Raw genomic sequence first — 23,298 nt, forward strand, 5'->3', positions numbered from 1 at the left:
CACGCCTGTTTTTCTCGAATTCCCCTTGTTCTCCTCGTATTCCCCTGTTCTCCACGTATCCTGCATGTTTTATCTAGTTCTCTTCGTATCCCAATCTTCCTCCCTGTTCGCCTCATATCCCCCTGTTCTCCTTACATGCCCCCTAATCTCCTCATATCCTCATATACTCCTCATATCCCAAATTTTCTCCTCGTGTCCCCCAGTTCATTTCGTATTCTCATTTTCTCCTAGTATACCTCACTTTCCTAGTATCTCCCTATTCTCCTAATGTACCCCTGCTCTCTGTGTATCCCGTCATTTTCCTCTTATCTTTATGTCAAATGTTTTCCTATCTTCCTGTTCTCCTCGCATTCCCCAATCTCCTCGTATACCCCGAGTTCTCCTCATATTCCCCTCTTTTCCTGCTATTCTCCTGCTGTCCTCGTATTCTCCTCTGATATTCCCTTGTCCTCATATTTCCCTCTTTCTCCTTGCATTCCACACGTCCTTGTATCTCGGTTGTTCTCATTTTCTCCCGCTTGTTCTGCTTCTGTGCCCCTTGTTATTCTTATACGCCCCTTTTCCTCCTTGTATTCCTCATGTTCTCATATTCCCCTCAATCTCCCTGTACTCACCTTGGTCTCTTCGAATTCACTTTGTGTGCTCTACTTATAAACTCCTTATATTCCCCTTTCCCTCATTGTACTCCTACGGTTCTCTCTGCTTGTATTCCCCATATTCTCCTTTTGTTCATCTTCTCCTTTCGTTCTCTTTTTTCTCTTCCTATTCTCCCTTTGTTCTCCTTTTATTAATATATTTTTTCATGCATCTCCTTGTTCTCAATGTATGTCGTTTTTCCCCTTGATTCTCCTCGGCCTCCATGACTTCTCCTTTCCCCCTCACCTTCCCCTCATTCTGCTTGTATTAACCTCTTCTTGTATTACTCTTGTTTTCCTTCTCTTCTATTTGTTCTCCTTGTTATCCTTATATTCGTGTTATTCGCCTTGCATTTTTGTTGTTCCAGTCTTTTCCTTCCTTTCTTTTCACTTGTCTTCTTCTCATTGCATTCTCTTTGTTTTTCTTGTATCCCCTTATTCTCCACGTATGCCATTTTTGTCATATTTGCCTTGTTAACCTTCTTTCCTTTCACTTGTCTTTCTCTTGTTCTCTTTGTGTTGTTGTTTTCGTTGTCCTCCCCTTGTACTCCTAGCATTCCCTTTGCTGTCCTTTCAATGAATTATTCTCCTTGCATTCCTCTTGATTTCACTGTATGCCTCTTGTTGTTCTTGTAATCGTCTTCTTCACTTTCTATTTCCAATTTTTCCTGGTAATCCTGCAATTCGCCTATTATTCCCGTTGTTGTACTTATATGCTCATTTTCATCTAATTTTTACCCTGCTTGTATTAGTATTCCTCTTCCATTCTCCTCTATGTTCTTGTGTTCCCCGTTTTCTCCATTTATTTCCGGGTGACTTGTTTGCTTTCCTTTGAAAGACTGCTATTTGAACTTGCTCTTTTGTGATAGATGCATTAAGCTGTTTATTTTGTTCAGGTGTGACATACCTTATTGGATTTGGATTAAAAGTTTGAGAAACATGTGCAGATTTATCATCAAACATATCGGTAAAGTACCGATGAAAGATAGTAATTATATCCTTTTGTTTACTATATTCCGTTTTTTCATCTTCGATTTTAGTAACGAAGTGGGAATTGCAGCGTTTTCTTTCCTTTACCAAATGGAAAATGTTCATTTTATCTTCTTCTTCTGCTGAAATAATTTTACTAGTCACTGTTGTTCTCTCCATCCTTCTTCTGTATATTGTTCGTATCTGGGCTTTAATATGACTTAACTTTGCTTGCATGGGAGCACTACTAGAGGGGCCCTTGAGGACAGACCCAAAACGTTCCACTTTGGGTTAAAAAAACATACTAAAACCAACCAAAAACCCTCTAATATATAACAATATTTTAAGCTAAAAACTTTCCTATACTTTAAAAACCCTACTTTATACCCCATACTATGGAACCCTATTTACCCCCAATATTATTATAAAATACCTAAGAAAACAAATAAAAAACAAGCAAATATATAACAATATTTTAAGCTAGAAAACCCCCAATACTTTAGAACCCCTACTTTGGAAAAACATGTATTTTTTATTTTAGCTGTCCTCAAAACACCCCTTACTTTGGAAAAAATTATACCCCAATATTCTTATAAAATACCTAAGAAAAACAAGCCAAAACAAGCAAATATATGACAGTATTTATAAGCTAAAACATTCCACTACTTTAGGAACCCTACTTAGGAAAAACGTTTATTTTTATTTTTATTGTTTTACACAAACACGAGATCATGTTTCGTCTCGTTATTATATAGATTCTTGACATATACGAGTAACCATATCCAAGCACATTATACAAGCATTATTTTTGAAGCACAGAAAAACACTCAAAAACAACTAAAAAAAGCAGCTATTTTGCGCTAAATATAGCTAGCTGTGCCAGGATTTTATTCAGTGCGCTAGAAAATGCGCTAGAAATTGCGTCAGAAAAATGGGGTGCTGCGCCAGAAATTCCAGATATTAGGTGCACTTTGAAACATATGCGAAAACAGCTAGCAACCATTTTAGTTAAGGCGTGAAGAAATAGCGGATATGATATGATAACAGAACCGTCCCAATAGGATGTGATTGTGGTTTCTCAGTTCCAACCTCTGGGAGTGTTGTTCCGCCTCCAGTGTGATAAAAGATATCATAAATGGAAAAGAGAGATAGATATATACAGTTTAGTGTTTTTCAAATCTATTTTTCAAATTTGTGTGCATACGTAGATAAAATATAAACTTATGAAATTGTAGATCATATTTGTTTCCAGAAAATGGTTTTGTAACTCTAATTTTATATTAATGTTCTAATGCTTAAATAACTACTCAAATAATGGAAAACACCAAGTGGATAGTGTTGAAGAGCATGTAACTTATATAGATTTTTTTTAGCATATTGCAGTTGGGAAATATACTACCAATTGGATGTTGCAAATTAAGTGGCCATAGAGGAGCAACGCTAAGTCCATGAGGGGGTGAGATCGCTTATTACCCCGTTTTTCCTAGCTCTCCCTTATATCCACTACTATTCAGCAGAGTTAATAGGACCCATCTGTTAATTCAGATGAAGTGTCTGTGTAACGTCCACACATATCACTCTGAAAAGAGATGGTAGGCTGTGGCTGCTGAATGATACTGGGTAAAGGAGACAGAGCAGGTGGAAAAATGTTAGAATCTCTGATGGACATATTCCACTCATGCATTAAGAGCATCTAATTTCAATACAAGCTTCTTTAAGTTAACGATGATTTCTCCGTATGAAGATGGAATCTTTTTACATTGTATACCGAATGTAGATAGGTTATTCTTACCCGCTCTAAGTAATGTATTTGTAAATTCGTTAAATTCAAAGACAGTGTTGTCCTTAAAGAAATATAGCATACCGTTCGTGTATCTAAAAGCAGATTTCATGTTCGGAGGGACACCTGGAAATTTTCTAGATATTCCGTAACTCTTAGCTACAAACTGACATTCATCCAACTCCATATAGTAAATATCATTATAGAATATGAACGTTTGACCCGTAAATGTATTTACAGTTGTATGTATTCTCGCGTTTGAAGTTATTCCTAAGGTAGATATTTGCTTGGGGTATCCGCTAACTAACATTAGACTAGGAAACTTTATCATGTATATTAGATTGTTTATAAAGAATACTATTTCCCCAGATGGTCTTTGGTATAGTGTAGATATATTTTTAAAGTCTGGCGGTAAAAATAATAGCCAGTCAGTTATAAGTTGTAGTTTAGGAATATTCATGTCTGATAGACTAATCATCCATACCCACTTTTCGTAAAAAATGTACATGATTTGATTTACGATCAGAAATGTCTCAACATTATTTAACTCACACAGTTCCGGTTCTAAAGGATTGGGTTTTATAGGTGATGTTGTTGGTTGATTGTTTACAGTTGGAGAACCATATAAACTCTGAATAGCATTTATATCATCATTACCTAGTTCAAGCTTATCTCCACTGTAAAATGCAAACATAATCGAGTTTCTATCATTGGAATGAGCTATACCCAAAGCGTGACCGATTTCATGTATTAACACGGCATATAAGTTGGTTTGATTTTCTGGTGTGTTATCGTCTGTACCTATATACCAATTTTCATCGCTATCAATATGAATTTCGATTAAAGAATTATCGCTATGAGGGAAGTCCGAATGACCAAGAATTCCTCCTATACCATCAAATTTAGAAGCACAAACTGCGCTAGATTTCTGGCATTTGTGTCCTCCTCTTTTGTTACTTAAAACTATGTTGGGATGCACCATATCACGTTCAAATTTTAAATCTGTGTGTTTTTGCCACGTATTGAAAGCCTGTTCTGTGATATGTAAGACATCGCTGTTAGCGAGAGAATAGTGCCATTTAATAGTTTTGCTATTCCATTTATAAGTAGCTGTGGAAAAACCAGTAGGATCATCTTTAACTCCGCATCTTGGAGTGTATAATAATTCTATAATATCGTCTATTTCACCCGTTGTGTCTAAACCATAATATTCTTGGAATAAAAATATGGCTGTAGTGAGTGTTGTTTGATCCACGTATTTGACCTGTTGATTTTCTGATAATGATAGGTAACCATATTGATGCAAGCGATTAATAACGTCTAATGTTTGATTAGTAACTGGCTTGGATTGTAATCCTGATAATAAACAAGATATAGTAATAATAATAATTGTCGCTCTCATTTATATTATTAAAATTCTTCATGTCAATTGTAATATTTTTTCTCACCAACCATGACAGCACCGGTCAAAACGCTTTATGTTTTGCTAACTGCTTGTTAAAAACAACTGTATATGATAGTGGTAAATACAAATTGGTGTTTGGGATATTATATCTGAGCAGCTTGGATAACCGATCATATATAAATTTGCTCTCACTCTGATGCATTCTATTTATTATATATTAAAAATCTTCGCTAACTTTTTTATTCTTCATATCAATTTTAATATTTTTCTCACCGCCCATGAAAGCATAGATAATTGTATTGTCTGGTACATTAGCCTCAAAGTCCATAGTAGTAACTAATTGTGTCCTGTCTGTAAAAGTAATATTTTTGCGTTTAGTCATATTGATAATACCCATGAAATGTTCGGTAATGAACTTGTCAATATCCCATCGTAAATTGGAGTTACCCACCCACGTTTGTTTGAAAGCTACATATGTATCGTAAGCATTTTGATAACAGTGTTTCATAATATCCATCTGTTGTTTTTCAAATGGGAACTCTTCATTTCTGCTATTCTTGAACGTCCAGTTAGCTAACTGACAGTGATTGTATACACTCGAATCCCTTTGTTGATCATTGGGTCTGTTAGTTTGAAAACGGATAATACATACGTCAGGCATATCGAACTGTAAACTGTTAAATGATGTAGTCAAGTCAATTCTTAAATTCTTAGCCTTAAATCCATGTTCCTCGTGAACACTCCAAACAAAATAGTTCAATTTTAATACAGGATTCTTATACAGCTTTGCTTTCATTTCGTCAGTATAATTAGATTCATATTCAACAATGGGTACTATTATTTTAAAATCGTTAATGACAAATTTTTCCCTCGTGAGGCATCACGACAACAGTGCCGTCTGCTTTCTTTTTATCCCATCTGTAAAAGCAAGCTTCATCAGAAGAAGCCCGTTCGAAAGAGATTGTTAAGCCAAGATTAAACATGATGTCTCTATTATATCTTAGAAAGCCAAATATGTACTCGAGTGGGAAACTAACTTCGTAAATTCTACCAGTTTCATAGTTAAGTCGATCGTCTGTGATAAACCCGGCTCCTTTGTAAAATTCAATTTCCGATTTCGGAATATTCAAATCAATAAGGACATCAGAAACAAGGGCTGGGCTTTCTACAGTTTCTACAAGCTGTCCAAACGATCTAAGGTGTGCTCTATTCCACAAACATGGGAAAAAGTTGTTTACGAGTTTTATAAGTGCATCCTTAGCAAAGTTGCCATTTGATGCCTTTCCATGAGGTTCAAATTGCATATAAGCCCTCATCTTACTTGGATGATAAAAACCATCTCCAATATCCAAATCAAATTCGGTAACAGTTAATGGTTTATTTATATTATCTTTGGTTCTTTTGTTTGCACCAAACAATTGTGTTTGATATTTTTCTATTGCTGTGATACTCATTTATATGAATTAAAAAAAAGTGTGATTATATTATTGATAATATAACTTCAATTTTAGCACTGTCGAAATCAATCAACTTATTATTTTCGTCAATGATCTTAACACTAATATCTCTAAATGTCAAATGATGAATTGGAAATATGAGTGGATTAACTGGTTCGTAAATGATGGACTGTTTAAAATAGACATTTGGTTTAAACGTTGCAATTATTCCACTACTTTTATGCTCATGCTCGCTATGTTTTGTGATGATACCGGTGTTTGCAGCTAAGTTGCATTCTATATTAATGGTATTAAAAGGAATAAAGTTTGGGGGTCCATCAGCTATAATTTTTTCTCCTGGTTTTACGATTGCATTGTTTGTTAACCCTAATAATTTACCTAGGCTTGTGAAATCAAAATCTTGTTTTCCTTTGTTGGAGATGCTAACTTTATTACAAATATCATCTTTTTTAATCTCTAGATCTTTAATGTGAGAGAGTGTTTGTACAAGGGAATCGAATGAATACTGTCCTTTATCAATAATAATGTCCTGAGTACCGTATTTTAAAATAGTATCCTCTTTAACATTAGGTGTTAGAAATGTGGAGTAGAATCCAATAACGGATATTGCGTCTGCGGTTATATTGTGATTGTGAGATAGCCGTAAACTCAATTCAGAGGTTGTGCCTTCAAGTTTAATATACATTTATTTACGTAAATAAATGATCAAAACCAACAATAAGAAAACTAAAAAAGTTAGCGAAGAACCGGGGCACAGCAGCTCAAGCTTCGCGCCATCAACCAATCAGCTATGCTTGCCTTCGGCCCTCGTGCTGCGCACAGTGTGTTGGGATGTTACGCACCTTCCAGAAGACAAAGATAGCGATTATAGAATAACTGGAGAACTACGTCCTAAATGTATGAGAGCTTTATTTGTAGGTGCATCAGGCTGTGGGAAGACCGTGTTAGCGGTAGACAACTTTATTCTCAAAGATGGATGGATTGATCCTGATCATTATTATATTTACTCAAAAAGTCTGGATCAACAAAAATATATTACATTAAGACAATTTTTTTATGATTTTGAAGCACAAGTGGGTGAATCTATGGCAACATTTATAGAAAAAGATGACGATGTGATATCGTTAGATAACTGCGAACCGTACTCTTTAATTGTTATAGACGATTGGATATTAGAGAATCAAGATATCGTACGAGAGATATGTTTGAGAGGTAGACATAAGGGGATCTGTTTGCTTTATCTAGGTCAGACGTATTCTAAAATTCCAAAACAGCTCATTAGGGATAACATGAACTTTTTGTGTTTATTCAAAACAGATAATATTAATCTTAAACATGCATATGATGAGTTTGTTGGTCCTGATATGTCGTTTGATAAATTTCAAGAGCTATGTAATATATGTTGGAGTGTACCTCATGGCTTTATAACTATTGACAAATCTAGATTGCCCAACAATGGAAAATATAGGAACCAAATAAAATCCTTTATAATTCCAGAATAACGTTACGTCAACATGAATATGTCTAGGTTTACGTTACGTCAACATGAATATGTCTAGGTCTACGATATGTTAAAAAATAATTCATATAAATGCAACAAAATCTCCGACAGAGCGACTTAAGCTTAAACAAGAGCTGAAAGATAGATTTAAGGAATGGAAGAAACAACCACAATTACAATATGAATTGAATAAGAAGAAAGAGCAGCCAATTATTGATGCTATTGGGCGTCTAGCTACAGAAGTAGGAAAAGTTACTGACCAAAATAAAAATCTTATCACAGAGTTAATTCCAGTAGCTCATCATAACCTTGAAATTCCACCAACACCAATTGAAACGTCATTTGAAAGGGGGGTTATTTGAGTTACCACAGACACCCCCCATTACGGATTATGCCACTACATATATAAATCCTAATATAACAAAGTTTTTAAATTATAAAACAGATAAACCTGTGTTTGAGATAAGACCAGTTGGTAATAAACTATATATATAGGGCAATCTGAAATTTCGGTACATAATAATAATCTCATTATTAACGGAAAAACGTACGAGGCAACAGATGGCCTACTGACTTTGTTAACTAAGAAAGATATCCCTGATAACGTGGCTAAATCAGAAGATATATTAAAATATCATGAAATACTAATAGAGTCCAATGCCATTTATCAAAATAATGATCCATCAACAAAAAAGCCAAAATCAAGCACAGGTAAAAAGTATGAAGCCTTTATTAAACCACTATGGGCGCAAATTACAAGTAAAAAGCCTAGAACTCCTACTTATTTATCTTCTCCGAAATTCGGAAAGGGAGTTCTAAAAACCTATAAGGTAATGGAGGGTAAGTGTGCGCACTTAGTTTTAATTCGCTCATAATGTGGTCGTCTGTTATTATTTTGTAACATTAAGTAGATGTTCATACACAATGAAGGTTTAAGAATATTTATGCATTGTTAAAACTGCCTATAGTGATCATCATTTATTGTGGCATACAAGTTTAGACAAGTTGGCGAATGCGAACACTTAGACGACATATGCGGGTAAGTGTACGCAGAATGTCGGCTAACTGTGCGCACTTTTTAAAGTATGTTTTCTTTAGTTTAACTGAATTACAGCAGGCCTATATTGCAACAACTTATTAACACACATCACAAAGAAATGTTCCATGTCCTTCATATGACTTACACAACTCGTGCCACCACTCGCCACACCCATTACACTATACCCAGTCTTCTTCAATGGATTCGCCACAGCCAGGGCAGATGTATGTCTTCTCTGATGGAGTTTGTTTATCACTAGATGTGCTAGGCCCTAATGTCAGCTGTTGTCCAGTGAAAGTTTTCGATTTGGTTCCTTTATATTTTTTACATCTTTTTGTAATTTTGGACACTTGAGGATTCGATTTTGAAAGCTGCTTTTGAGTTCTTTCTTTCAGCCTTTCTTGTTTCTTCTTTTCTTTCTCCTGTTTCAAGTTTTCCTTCTTCACAAGATTGTTTTTATACGGACACGATGTTAAAATCTCTGATTGCTGACTGGTTCTTTTCCTTTTGTTCAGATTCTCATATTTAGGTAAGGGATGAATGTTGGTGATTGGTACTTGAGGTAAACTAATGGAACTGGTTGGTTGAACTGTTTGATTAGTTGACCCCTCATTTGTTTCTTGGTTATTCATATTCAATTGTTTTCTTTCTTCCTGTTCTTTATCTACATCTTCATCTCTGTTACTAGTTGCTGACTGATCGAGATATTCAGGAATTGGCAAGTCGATTTTGGTTACCTCATATGGTAAGAAATCATCATCATTGAACACGTGTGGATTGTAGGGATAAATGCCTGTGTCACGAAAAGCCGCTACAGCATTTCCAGCAGTTGCCACCCTCTGGAATGCTACGCGAAATAGACCAGACACTTCCATCTGGGTTATAGCTCTGCCAGGATTACTACAAAGCCATTTTTCTACTTCTTGGGCATAGAATTTCTTGAATGGGGCAAATATTACTTTATCTAATGGCTGAAGCATATGACTAGCATGGGGTGGCAACGTCAATAGGACAATGTTGTGCTGTCTGCAGAATTCCACAGCTGAAAGCGAGCAATGTGAGACATGGTTATCAAGAACCAAGAGGACTGGATCATCCACTGAAGATTTAACATGCTTGGAAAAATGTTCCAACCAAACAAGGAACAGTTCGGAATTCATGTATCCAGATTCGCTAACAAGTCCAAGAGAACCTGTAGGGGAGTTGTTATAGAGCTCCGGTTTGTTCCTCTTACGAGGAAAAATCAAAGCAGGTGGTATAAAGTTCCCTGTTGGGTTTACACAAAAAACAGCAGTGACTATTTGACCTCTTTCAGCCGATTTTACTTTCTTGATGGACTTCTTTCCCTTTGTAGCAACGACTTTAGCCGTCTTATCAGGAACAGTCGACACACCGGTCTCGTCCATGTTGAACAATCTGTGGGGAGGAAATTTGTACTTTCCCAAACATTCCTTGAGGTTCTCAAAATACCGGTCAACCTGCACCTTGTTAAATCCCATTGCCCTTCCTAAACTGCACTGCTCGGGTGTACGTAAAGAAAGACCCCAGTCTGCAAGAAATCGGTACACCCAATCTTTGCCCGCTAATTTCAATTCAGTGTTAAATCGGTGCTCTAGTCCGTTCTGGACTGCAGATTCATAAGCTACTTTCATTAACGTCTTCCTAGTCATGCCATAAAACCTAGCTTCCAGATCTTTAACATGTTTCACCAGTTGTTCCTCCATCTCTTCATTAAACACCTTTCTGTGCCTTCCCATTGAACTAGCTACGATACCCTAAATGAAAGAAAAAAAAATGTTATTAACTTTCTAACTTTCTATCTCCTAAATAATTTATAATTGTTCCTATTGGAATAATTCTCACCAACTTAAGCCTCTTTCGAAGTGTCGCTTCACTGCACCCGACCTTCTTGGCAGCAGCCCTCTGGCTAGCTCTCTCATTAATCAGTCGTTTTGCTTCATCAAACTGTCTTTGTGTGAGACATGTTTTTTCAGTTTTCCTCTCATACTTCCCCATGTCTTTTCTTTAACTACAAGAAATAAATACAAACAATTATCTTTACCGTATATAAAACGGTAATGGAAGAGTAAGATAAGATCTATGAGAAAAAGCGCAGTAAAATTAGTCTTATCGCATAAGCTGCCGGGTGAAGGGCAAGTGTACGCAAACTCGAATCAGGCGCGCACACTTGCCCGCCTGCTGTCATATCTCGTTCAATCCAGTGTAGATGGAACAAGTGCTGCTAGATCAAAGCGGGAACAACGGCATCCTCACCAGCAATAGCAGCATTCTCCAAGGTATTAATAGTAATCTGATACATTTATTGCGGAGAGACCAATTCCTTATCTTACTTCATTATAAAATTACAGTCAAGTCAGCAAAATATAACAACTTACCTGTTTCAATAATATAATCGTACGAATAAAGCACCCACAGCGTTACACAACCTCTTACAGATTACACTACCATACTACACTGTCAGCTGATGTCCAGTGATGCCAACAGCTGAAAAATGCGACTGCGTATACTTGGCCGCCTGCGCACAGATACCCTCCATTACCTTACTGGGCTTCCAAAAGAATATGTGTGGTTTAATAACGTTAATCAAATTATAGAACGACTAATGATTCTCGATGGGGCATGGAAAGCTGGTAATAAAAACCCAGAGATAAGAAATGAAATAGTAGGTATTATTGATATGTTAGATGAAAGATTTAAATTTAACGTAGACTTGGATAAGAATCCAAACGCGATATACTCTCTTGTAAAATATATACGCTCCTTACCGAAAAGCTTTGGGGCGATAGACAAGGTTCGGGAATATTTAATAAAATTCTCAACTCCGGTATAATGCCAGAAATGCATTTACGAAGCTTCGGAACTGGGGAAAAATATAATTACTGCGGACCTGGAACTCGGTTAGATGAGCGATTAGCAAGAGGAGATCAACCAATTAACGAATTAGATGCAAAATGTATGAAACACGACATATTCTACAGAGACCACGAGGACCTAGAATCGAGACATACTGCTGACAAAGAATTACAGCTCGAAGCCAAAGATATCCAAAATGATCCCAATACCCCACTTAATGAAAAAGCTGATGCCTTGTTAGTTAGAGGAGCAATGTGGGCTAAACGTAAAATTGGATTCGGTGTTGATTTTTAATGTAATAAATGATGCAACTACTATTACAAGCATTACTGACAATAGAAAAATTTCTCAAACAACAAAAAACAGGTCAAGGACTACAACCTATTCATGTTGGTGGTTCTATTTTTACATTACCTTTAATTTTAAGTGCTATTATTAAGTTACGGAAGTTACTAGGTGGTAAAGAACCCACTAAAGAAGGTAAGGGTGTTACGCTAACACAATATATATCAACAGTCAAAACTCTAAAAGATGCCCTCGAACGTAGTGGCTCCTCGAGCTCCGCGGCCAAAATTGGAAGTGGGATAGCAGTACATCATGGCGGTTTTATATTTACTATTCCGTTACTTTTAAGCGCACTTGCTGCTGTTGGCTCTATTGCTGGAGGCGCTGCTGCCATTACAAATGCCGTTCATAATAAAAGCAAGAACGATGCTGAACTAGCCGAACAGAAACGTTATAATGCAGCCATGGAATCCAAAGCGGCTGGAAGTGGGCTAGGAAAAAAAAAAGTCGGAGACCTCACTCGTAAAAAGGGGTTACATACCAGTCAAAAGAAAACTGTCCACAAAGCTCTAGGAGTAAACAAGTCAGACACCAAACCTCTAACAAATTTAGATATTACGCATTATGTAAAGAAACTTGGAATAAAAAAAACTTTAGAGGTATATTCATGTCCGATACATTACCAACCAAACCAAAACCTATGGAATGCGGTATTGTTAATTTTGATATAGATGAAAATATGGGGACACATTGGATTTGCTATTGGAAACAATACCATAAGGCATGTGTTTTCGATTCGTTTGGAACACCTATTCCCCCATCATTAGTCAAGTACTTATCAGGAGGCGGTGTGTCGATCACTTATATGGATTGTACAACATCTGATACACTGCAGACAATTTTCCAAGTTATATGCGGTCATCTGTGTCTTACTGTACTTAAACTATTTTCTGACGGTTACTCATATTTCACAATAAAAAGTATGTTGGACAGAAATCCAGACATTTGGCGGAACTACGTAGTGTAATTTTAAATATAGTAAATGGGAATCGATATATATGGAAACGATACATTAAGAAGTAATAATAAAATTATGAATACAAAAATAAATAAAAATGATATTATTGAAATAATTAAGGATAATAGTTCCGCATTTGAGGATATTATAAATAATATATGAAAACAAAAATATTATACAAAGACTGAATGAAATAAAACATTTTATAAACAAGACTATATAAATAAAAACTTCTTAACGAAAGATAAAACATACGATAAGGACTATATTGATAACTATGTAAGAGATTTTAAGGACCAGTTATTGAATAAATTTTCTTATGTTGAACAAAATTATATTAAGAAAGATGTCATTGCTTATTCGAATACTTATATGTCTTTAGGCGGTAAAAGAAGAATAGCAGCTATAAAACCCGGTATAGATGGTAGTGATGCTGTAAATAAAAACAAATGGAAGATTATTGTTACGATAAACCGACTATTGATGATAAATTAAAGGACTTGACTAAAGGGGAGTTACATAAATTAACTAATGCCATAACCCGAGGTAAAAGAGGAGTTGACAAAATATATTTTCCTTATTTAAGCGGTAATGATGTTGATTTCGAAAATAAGGTAATAATGAATGTTGCTAATGGGATTAATGATAGTGATGCAATAAATAAGAAACAATTAGAAGAGGCTATTGATGATAAAATTAAAAACTTTGTGGGTGGCAACAGAAATGTTATATTAATTTGTGGGGAATTAAAACTCATTAATAATATTAATCCTCACTTTATAATAAATGGAGAAAGTATTTTCCTGTTTTACGTGATGGAACAATAGAAGATATTGAAACAAATTTAGAAAAAATATGAATATACAGTATCTATTGCTCATATTAAAATTGATCATACTACACCATTTAATGTAATTAAAGGAAATTTGTTATATTTTAAACCTAAGCCAGGTTTGGGTTTTAAAGAGGGATATAAGTTTTATGCGTATCTGTTTATAAAATTTGACTATTAAATGAATAATTGGCACACCATCCGCTGTGTTATAGATGGTATTTATGAACTATTCAGAATCATACACAGAAGTATGCAAAAACTAGGTAAGAAAACAAAGGCCACTAGCGCTCGAGGGGTTTAAACCCCGGCATTTTCTACTTAATAAATGACCACATCCGCATATTGCGTCAAGTGCAAAACAAAGACCAATAAAGTTACCCCCGTTAACAAGAAAGCCTCAAATGGTAAGCCTTATATATTATCGAAATGTTGTAAATGTGGATCCAAGAAATCTACTTTCGTAAGCGCATCCGGTAGTGGGTTTAAAAAAAAAACATCGTTGAAGAGAAAGAGGCCGGTATAAGAGAAAAAATCATAGATGAATTACATAAACCAGCCAGAAGAAACTATCCAACACGAAAAGTCATAACATACGGTATTGACGATATATGGCAAGCTGATATGGTTGAAATGGACTCTGGTAATCTTAAAGGTATTTCTAAAATCAATAAGAGTTTTAAATATATAATAACTATAATCGATATATTCTCCAAATATTCCTGGGCTGTACCAATAAAAAACAAAACTGGTAAACATGTTACTGAGGCTTTTGAACATATACTAATAGACCGTATACCCGTTAATCTGCAAACTGATAAAGGTAAAGAGTTCTACAACAAGGATTTTAAAGAGCTCATGAAGAAATATAATATCAATCACTATTCAACATATACCAACGTTAAGGCATCAGTTGTAGAGCGGTTTAATAGGACACTGAAAGAAAACATGTGGAAGCAGTTCTCCATACAAGGAAATTTTAAATGGATCGATATATTACCAAAACTAGTATACAACTACAACAATACAATACATAGCACTATTAAAATGAAACCGGCTGATGTCAACTTTAAAAATCAACAGATCATCTATAATGATATCTATCGTAATAACCAAAGGACGGATCAGAGTGACTGTTCTTACAAGTTTACTAACCATTTACTATAGTCTGTTTATGTTGAAGCAGAGAGGTGACTCCAGAAGTACACAACGGGCGCGTACCTGCAATGTCCGTACAGTTGTGTCAAAAGAATGCGTACACTGTGCTGTACATGACGGCTGTGAATTTGTACTCTTTTATAAAACACTACTTATATTTACGTGTAAAGTGAATACTACATAGTCTGTGCATTGCAGTGGACAATAATGTACATGCGGAGATTGTCGAAAGTGAACGTTCTGCGTCTCTCACTTAAACAAAAATTATAGCGTGAGAAACTCCTTTTGACATTGCAAGACGTAATAAGTGCATACGAATAATATACTATATCAGGAATATCAATATCAATATCTGATATATTTCTTTCACTGTTCGATCTCGAGGGCTCTGTTTGTTTTTTGCAGCAACGTATCTCGCACGCCACACATAATTGAAAAACCATTATTTTTTGCTAACACATTCTGAAGTTTCTCGTTCACTTTTTTCGTAACTTCCGGCTTTGGTTTCCTTGAGTTTTACAGATATTTCTTCTATATGTTTATAGCCTTTGGCATGTGTAAATCAGATGTTTATAACAACGTTATGGCTTTCGGGAAGTGATAAATGTTATTCTGTATGAAATCTAAACTGCTCGCAAGATCATCTGAAATTAGGGAGTTTGCTATTTCAATTACATGTGTCTTTGTAGAATCTGAACTATTGATCACTTTCACAATTTGAACATAATATGTGGCATAATAGAAGGCAGCCTCCAGCCAACTACCCCATCTTGTTATTATGGGGTTTGGTAGAAGGGAAACCCTGGGAGCGATTTCCTTGAATTTTTGTATTCGGGAAGGTTCTTTCAGAAAAATTTTCTTAACATTGCCTATAAAGCTATCGACGTCGCTATAAGAAGAGCGAATTACTTCCGCTATCCTATGGAGTCAATGTGCTAAGCAAGTAAGGTGAACCGACTTAGGATATATTATTTTTATGTCCTTGGCCCCTTTATCATATAGGGCGCAGCATCTGTGACTAAAAGAAGTACATTATTATACCTGATACCAGTAGGACATAAAATACTCATGGCATTAGAAAATAGAGTTGCCAGTGTTGTGTGGTTCACATTTTCTATCGTGTCACACGTTAGTACATATTTATTTCCAGTGGAGTTAGATATAAATGTTCCTACAATTACATTTGCATCCGAAGTTGACGGATTCTCTTGTATGTATTCCCTGTGATGTCTGCTGTTGCAGTGCCTTTCTAAGTGCCATTTTTTCGTAGCTCTTAACGTCAATTTACATATTACATGTAATTATTTATCCTTCACTGCTGAAGATATTACCTCCGAACTGGTGTACAAGCGTTCACTTTTTCACTTTGTACACGTTTTTCCTTAGGCATTCTGACAGTTTATAAATAACAACACCAATAGCGCACGCTTGTTTAACTGTAAGTCCACTACTATGCGTAGTTCATCGGTTACCTCGTATTCCCACATAATAACTTCGCATTTGCTTTCACTAGTAGTAGCATACGCCACCTGTTTGCGAAGCGGAACGTGATGTTCTTATTACGTACTGTATAATTCTTTACCCACTGTCTGTACCTAGGGAACACATGCCGAGCTATTATGCTCTCTGCATCAGTAACATGAATGAATGAAAGGGGACGAAGAGAGAATGAATGATGTTTAAAATGGCAGGCAGGGTAAGCATCCCATGCCTCCATTGGTTCCCGACTTGCAATTCACTAACTTTAGCTCGAGGTTCCCAGCTAAAAGCCGTTTGCCCTCTCATCTACCAGTAGTGTATTTTCCCCTGTAAATGATAATATGAGACATGTAATCGCTGACAGTTGAATCGTGATATGAATGAAGTGAAGTTAGCACCATGCCTCGCAGATGTTAATGAGAGGTGGAGAGTCCAGTGCTCTGGTCAGTTCTGTCCTAGTCACGTTTTTGTAGTGGCGCTGGGGAGACTCGTAACCTGTTACCAACAAAGTGGTGGGCTACTCGTTTCCGTAGAAGTAGAGATGGGTCGGAGTCGTTCATTGATGCGAGCTAGCTCTTTGACTCCCGCTCCTTTTGAGGAGTCGTTCAAAAGAGCGGAGCGGTATAGTGGCCTCCCTCTTTCTCAACCAGCTCGCTCCTAGTGATCACTCACCCCACGCTTCACCACCGCGACAGCACCGCTCCGACTCTTCTACGATAACTGCAGGGCGGGTTGTTAACTGTATGACATAGTACACATGCTTCTCAATAGATGCCATTGCAATAGACATTCGAATCGGTTTGCATCGGTCTGTGAATGCGGAGAAAAGCTTCTTGTACACGTACAGTAAGGTAAGTTTCCATGTTATCCCAGAGGGAGAGAGCCCATTTACATTACTTACGCTATTTTACGAACCAGTAACAATCGTGAAGTATCGGTATGTAGTATAAACAGATCAATTAAAAACAGTTCTGAAAGTGTTGGTAAACAGGGACGTCGCTAGGGGGGTGCGAAAGGGTGCGGAAGCACCCCATAAAAATCGGAGCACCCCTTTCCACACTCCAAAGGGCAACTTATTAACAAAATACTAGGCATAAATTATTTTGAAGAACAAAAACAAACAAACAATTTCTTGCATGTGAAAAAACTGCGTCCCATAGTGTATCGTAATGGATTGAATAATAATAATAATAATAATAATAATAATAATAATAATAATAATAATAATAATAATAAACAGATGTATAGTATGCGCGCAAATCATGAAAGAACATTTTGAATTTTTTATGTACCACATTTTTACAGCTCGCACCCCATTTTTAAATCTCGCACCCCATCCGCACCTCCCTTGCTCTGATCCTGGCGACGTTACTGTTGGTAAAGTAGTATAAATAGCAATTATGAAAGTGTACAATGGTACATAAAAACGGCTAATGTGCAAACATGATCTATTCAGCAATAAGGAGAACAGAAACATGACAATAGGCAACGTTTAAACGTGTCTGTATTGAAGTGTAATTTAAACATCGCACGTCTCACTCTTTGTCATTGCGCATGACCACACTGACAGACGTGCTGCGTATCGTTACAGCTGTAATGGAGCTGTGGAGCGCTTGCTGTTGTGGAAGGAGCGGATCGTTGGGAGTGAGCCAGAAGCAAGAGAGCGAGCTGAAGTTGCCTTGCTCTCCCAAGAGTAGGGAGCGAAATGCAATGAACGACTCGCTCTTTTGTAAGGAGGGAGCGGAGAGCCGCTCCAGAGCGGGAGTCGTTCATTCGAAACGACTCGCTCATGAGCGGCCCATCACTACGTAGAAGCCGTCTGGCTGCCTGGTTGGCTGTGGCAAGTGTCGTGTGTCGTTTCGTGGGGTTTGTGTCTGTAGTGAGCAACGAGTTAGATACTATAGAGAGGCTGAAGACCTCTGATAAGCGCTCCCTGCGGAGGCCAACAGTACTATGTATCGTTCCCTAAAAAACATGGCGGCCTATAGTACCGCCAGCCTCCGCAAGGAGTGCTTATCAAAGGTACACTGCAACGAGTTGGTACATGTATTATATTTTTCAGATATATCAATATTTCATTTAAACATTTGGCTATAGGTTTTGTAAAAAGCTGATTTATAAATGAAAAAGTATTAATTAAGACTTTAAAATTTCCAAAAATGTCTCATTCCCTCGGATTTAAATAAAATGTACCGTAAATCATAATATTCGTTGCTGGATAATTAAACCCTCTCAATACAGGTACCATTGCCGCAGAGAATTATAAGATAAGACGGACTGAGCATAAGCGAAATATCAAGAGTTTAGTATTTATTGTGTTTATAGGGCCTACTCCAATTTTCTTTTTATTAATGCGTAGGGCTCTTTTTGTTAACAAAGAGGAAAGTTAGCACTTGCATCATACACAATTTGTCATTATTGTTCAAAATAATGTAAGAACAGTTTTATTCTGCAAAAGCCTCTGCCTAGTTGCGAGACACGTGTGAGATTAATGTTTGTTTCAAATTATATTAGACTACACGATGTCTCTATGACGCGACAATATTTGTTTCAAATTATATTAGACTACATGATGTCTCCATCACGCGAAAAGAAGTTTAGCTAGCTGTGGCTCCTGTTGTTTCTGATAACAATGTTAATCGTAAGTATCTTATCGTTTTAATAAATGTGGTGAGTTATGATCATGAGTAACTTTCTATTAGTGTCATTCTTTAATTATTGTGTTGCTTGCTAAGAGGTTATTTGTAGTTTTAATAATTGCAATTTTAAAAAGTTCTCTGTGTTAATTCCAATTTCAAATGAATTTTTCTCAATAACTTAATTACTGGATTTTTTTTTCGCCACTACCTTTCTTATATTTTACTCCTATTAGTTACATACGTCGTCTCTCTTGAAATCACCTAGTGAGCACTGAATTACATGATTTAATATTAGGTTAGATTAGCTGTAAGATAATTAAATTTGTGACGAAGTCAAAAAATTATTTATTTTTCTTCTGCCGATTAAATTCATCCGTCTTTAGGTGCTTTGCTTTGGTTGCATCGAGTATAGCTTGTCATTTAATATTTGGGCTATATTTAGTGAAACTAATAAAACATAGGCCTACAGCTGTTATAAAACGTAAAGTTTTGTGTGTATTTTACTTTTTACTCATTAACATAGTCTTAATATGTAACTCAATTCACAATAATACTAACTTCATCACAGTCATTTCCTACAACATCCGAGCCACGCCCCTTTGTTTTGACTAACCGAAACATGGCGGACAAATGTTCAATTGTCTTCAACTTTCTGAGGTCTTTGGCCTCTCTATAGTATCTAGCTCGTTGGTAGTGAGTAAGGAAATAGTGAATGTCACTATTTCGTCCTGTAGTCTGTTTAGTTGCCGGTCAATGTAGGATTCTATTTTCTGCATAGCAGAACGTAGAACCCCCTCGACCAGCTGTTGCGTGGTTGTTTTGTCAGTAACAGGTTCGTTCCAACAAGCGGTTCATGGATCAGTTCATGTACGGTTCCTGTACGATCTTATGCGCATGCGCTAGTTGAGCATCTGCTATGGGATTGGACTGGTCGCTGTTGGAACGCTTTCGCGGATCGTTATGTACTAAATCCAGAGATGCTATAACTGTGATCATCTTTGCTAAGAACGAGATGCTTATTATTATCGTTTTGCAGCTAATTCTAATTGCAGAAAATAGAATTTCGATCATTTTCTATAAAAAGATGACAAAAAAAATAAGGAAAGGCAAGAATTCTGCTAATTCAATGTCGTGTACTGGGGGACTCTCATCTAAAAAAATAGGTCTTTTTTTTAATTATTAATGTATGTACGTTATTTATTATACTTTTAATCAAAGCTGTATGTTGAAATTGTAATTAACTATTTCAATACCCACATAATTTCCATTCCCTTTCTTTTTGGCGAAAATTTAAATTAAATCTCTAGTTTTATTATTCGTCTGTACTGTCACTTTTCATCTTTAACCTCATTGATGTGAACAGTCGATCATGTCTTTCTTCAGTATCCAGGAGACGTTGGTGAGCTTATGCGCATGCGCGTCTCGCGTACTCTTCCGTACATGCCTCAATCCACGGACTATTTCTGACCGTTCCGAACCCGTGTCAAAAGTTTGTTGGAACGCCCGACTGTAGTACATGTTTCCGGTTCAGGACTGGTTCGGATTGTGTTGGAACGCTTTTTCTGTACTGCGCATGCTCACGATGGTTACGGACGGTTCCTGACTGTTGTTGGAACGAACCTAACATGAAGCCACCGAACCTGGTCACTCTGATCCGCCCTCTGGTAATTACACTAAGTCCCATCCGCGATACAAAGTTGGTGATCGTGTTCGTATTAGTAAAATAAAAGGTTTATTTGAAAAAGGGTATACGGCTAACTGGTCTACTGATATTTACTGTTATTAAAGTGTTCTCCCGTAATTCACCATATTATCATCTTAAGGATACTAGTGGTGAAGAGATTAAAGGAACGTTCTATGAGCAAGAAATGCAAAAAACAAAATTCCCTGACATATACCTAGTTGAGAAAGTGTTACGTAAAAAAGGGGATAAAGTGTATGTCAAGTGGCTTGGATTTAATAGTTCGCATAATAGTTGGGTCAACAAGAAGAATGTTGTCCTTTAATAATTACGTGTATTGTACAGAGGCGCAAGTTTTGCATTTAAAAATATTTTATCTACTAAATGAAAGTAGTTAACACCCCATCAATCTCAACCAATGAGATCAATAATACAGAGCCTTCAGTGCTATATGGAATATTTAATAACCATCTGTTATATGAGAACATATATAATAATTTGAGTTTAAATGATCTACAAAATTTACACAACACGGATACACATATTAGATCCAGTGTGGTAGATTATATAAAAAGAAAAACAATTACAGAAGATGAATGGGAATGGGTTTCAATAAACTCAAATCTGTCTGAAGATTTTATATGTGAGTTTCAGGATAAACTTGATTGGTATAATATTTCAGAATATCAAAAACTATCGGAAGATTTTATACGTGAATTCCAGTACGAAGTTGAATGGAATTTGATTTCATTTAAACAAACATTATCCCATGAGTTTATACGTGAATTCCAGGATATAGTTAATTGGGGAGAGATTTCAGGTGCACAAACACTATCTACTGAGATTATATATGAATTCCAAGACAAAATTCATTGGTGGAGTCTTTCAACGAACCAGTCACTAACTAGTGAGATTATACATGAATTCCAAGACAAAATTGACTGGGAGTGCTTCACAATGAACCAAACACTAGATAGTAAGTTTTTGCGTGAATTCAGAGACAAAGTGAAATGGGAATTAATTTCAAAAAATAAAAAGCTGCCAGAAGATTTTATTCGTGAGTTTCAAGAGAAACTTGATTGGAATGAGATGTCACGTTATCACACTCTATCAAAAGATTTTATACGCGAGTTTCAAGATAAATTTGATTGGAAATGTATTTCACGTTATCAATCACTATCAGTAGATTTTATACGCGAGTTTCAAGATAAAGTTGATTGGAAATTGATTACAGAGTATCAATATCTATCAGAAGATTTTATATACGAGTTTCAAGATAAACTTGATTGGAAATTAATATTTTTAGGAGAAAAATTATCTCTGGCACCGGGAATAACTTTCAGATAAAGTTCATTGGGATTAAATTGCAGGAGGTCACGGATTATTAAAAGATTTTATATGTGAATTTAAGGACTTTATTGGTAATTGGGATACTTTCCTTGGGTTAATAAGTTGTACTTCATATTTTTTTTTTAAATAAACAATGGAAATAAGTACCAATCTAGCTAAACAGCTATTAAATCATATGAGATACTATAATGTTTCTGAAACCTTCAAACACAATAAGTATTTAATATGCAAGTATATATTATTTTAATTGTCGCAATCGTTCTGCTTTTATATATCGCTTTTTTAACCTTGATAAAATAACTTTCCCCTTTGCTTCACTATCATAACTAAGTTTACTTTTCTCTTTTTTTATCTTCTAGCCAAGATACTTCAATAGGCCCAATTTTTTCTTTTAAAACATTGTTTTCTACAGTTAAGTCAAATATTTCGTCACCCATTATTTGGATGGCCTCTTGCTAAACAACAGTATTTGCTGTTAACTCTTCGCATCGTTTCGCCTTTGTGGATAAAGACTGCTTACTTAAATCTACTAGCTCTTCTCTAATCTTACTACGAATTTCAGAGTTTGTTTTTAGATATTCTACGATCTCACTCATTTGTATGTATTTAATTTATTAACTTCTCAATATACTCATCCGTAAATTCATTGTTGCTTTGCCCTGCCGCTTGTGTGTTGTCGCTTCGTCCGTAGGATTTCTTAACCCTAGTTTTCTTGAGTGTGTTAGGACTTGAATGTAATGTGTTTGGAGTGTTTGCGTTTTGGGTGGTGTTATGTTTTATAATGTTATTTGAGTTTTTGTTATAATTAAGCATTGATTCGCCAGATAGGAACTTCAACTGCTCCCTAAGCTTAGCTTGACCTATTTTATGTGTCTTTGCAAAGTCTTTTTAAAGTTATATTTCCTAATTCTGGGTTTGCAGTGTCAGATATAAATTTCATAGCAAGTTGAATAGCTCTCATTTCTTTTGCTGTCTTAATTGTTGGTGCACATGATTTAGTCAACGTGGTATCCTTTTTTATAATTCTGTTTACTTCCTGTTTAGGCGATACCTATTTTTTGGATATAGGCGCTGGCATGTACGACTGAATAACAACCGATGGGGTAGCCATTTATATTTGAAAAAACACAAACTGTTATAAACAACGTAACTGATATTACCTAACGTAAATTTTTTTCCTTTATAAATGCCGTCAG

General features: G+C 36.0%; 2 protein-coding genes across 8 annotated transcripts in view; both read right to left on the reverse strand.

Annotated features, from left to right (window-relative positions):
• The window catches only part of LOC138694127 (tigger transposable element-derived protein 1-like), a 48,018-nt gene extending 36,161 nt beyond the window's left edge, over positions 1-11,857 (reverse strand). For 3 of the 7 annotated variants that reach the window (XR_011330801.1, XR_011330804.1, XR_011330799.1), the window contains exon 1: positions 11,183-11,296. Coding sequence is in view for 1 of the 7 variants with exons in the window: in XM_069817738.1 (XP_069673839.1) it covers positions 8,966-10,561; positions 10,650-10,802 (1,749 nt within the window). In the remaining 6 variants the exon portion in view is untranslated. Of the gene's footprint in view, positions 1-8,930; positions 10,562-10,649; positions 10,816-11,182 lie in introns of those variants that run through there. The other 4 variants (XM_069817738.1, XR_011330802.1, XR_011330803.1 and 1 more) reach the window with 4 other exon arrangements.
• On the reverse strand, positions 613-7,035 carry LOC138694128 (matrix metalloproteinase-16-like). The gene has a single exon (XM_069817740.1). It carries the CDS (start codon positions 4,784-4,786, stop codon positions 3,281-3,283), a length of 1,506 nt encoding a protein of 501 aa, XP_069673841.1. The 5' UTR covers positions 4,787-7,035; the 3' UTR covers positions 613-3,280.
• Positions 11,858-23,298: the final 11,441 nt, after the last annotated feature.

This window comes from Periplaneta americana, unplaced genomic scaffold (assembly GCF_040183065.1).
Source record: "Periplaneta americana isolate PAMFEO1 unplaced genomic scaffold, P.americana_PAMFEO1_priV1 scaffold_51, whole genome shotgun sequence".
NCBI classification, from domain to species: Eukaryota; Metazoa; Arthropoda; class Insecta; order Blattodea; family Blattidae; genus Periplaneta; species Periplaneta americana.

Excerpts from the sequence above, each read along its gene's own strand:
- LOC138694128 (XM_069817740.1), bottom strand. The coding sequence starts at position 4,786 with ATGAGAGCGACAATTATTATTATTACTATATCTTGTTTATTATCAGGA.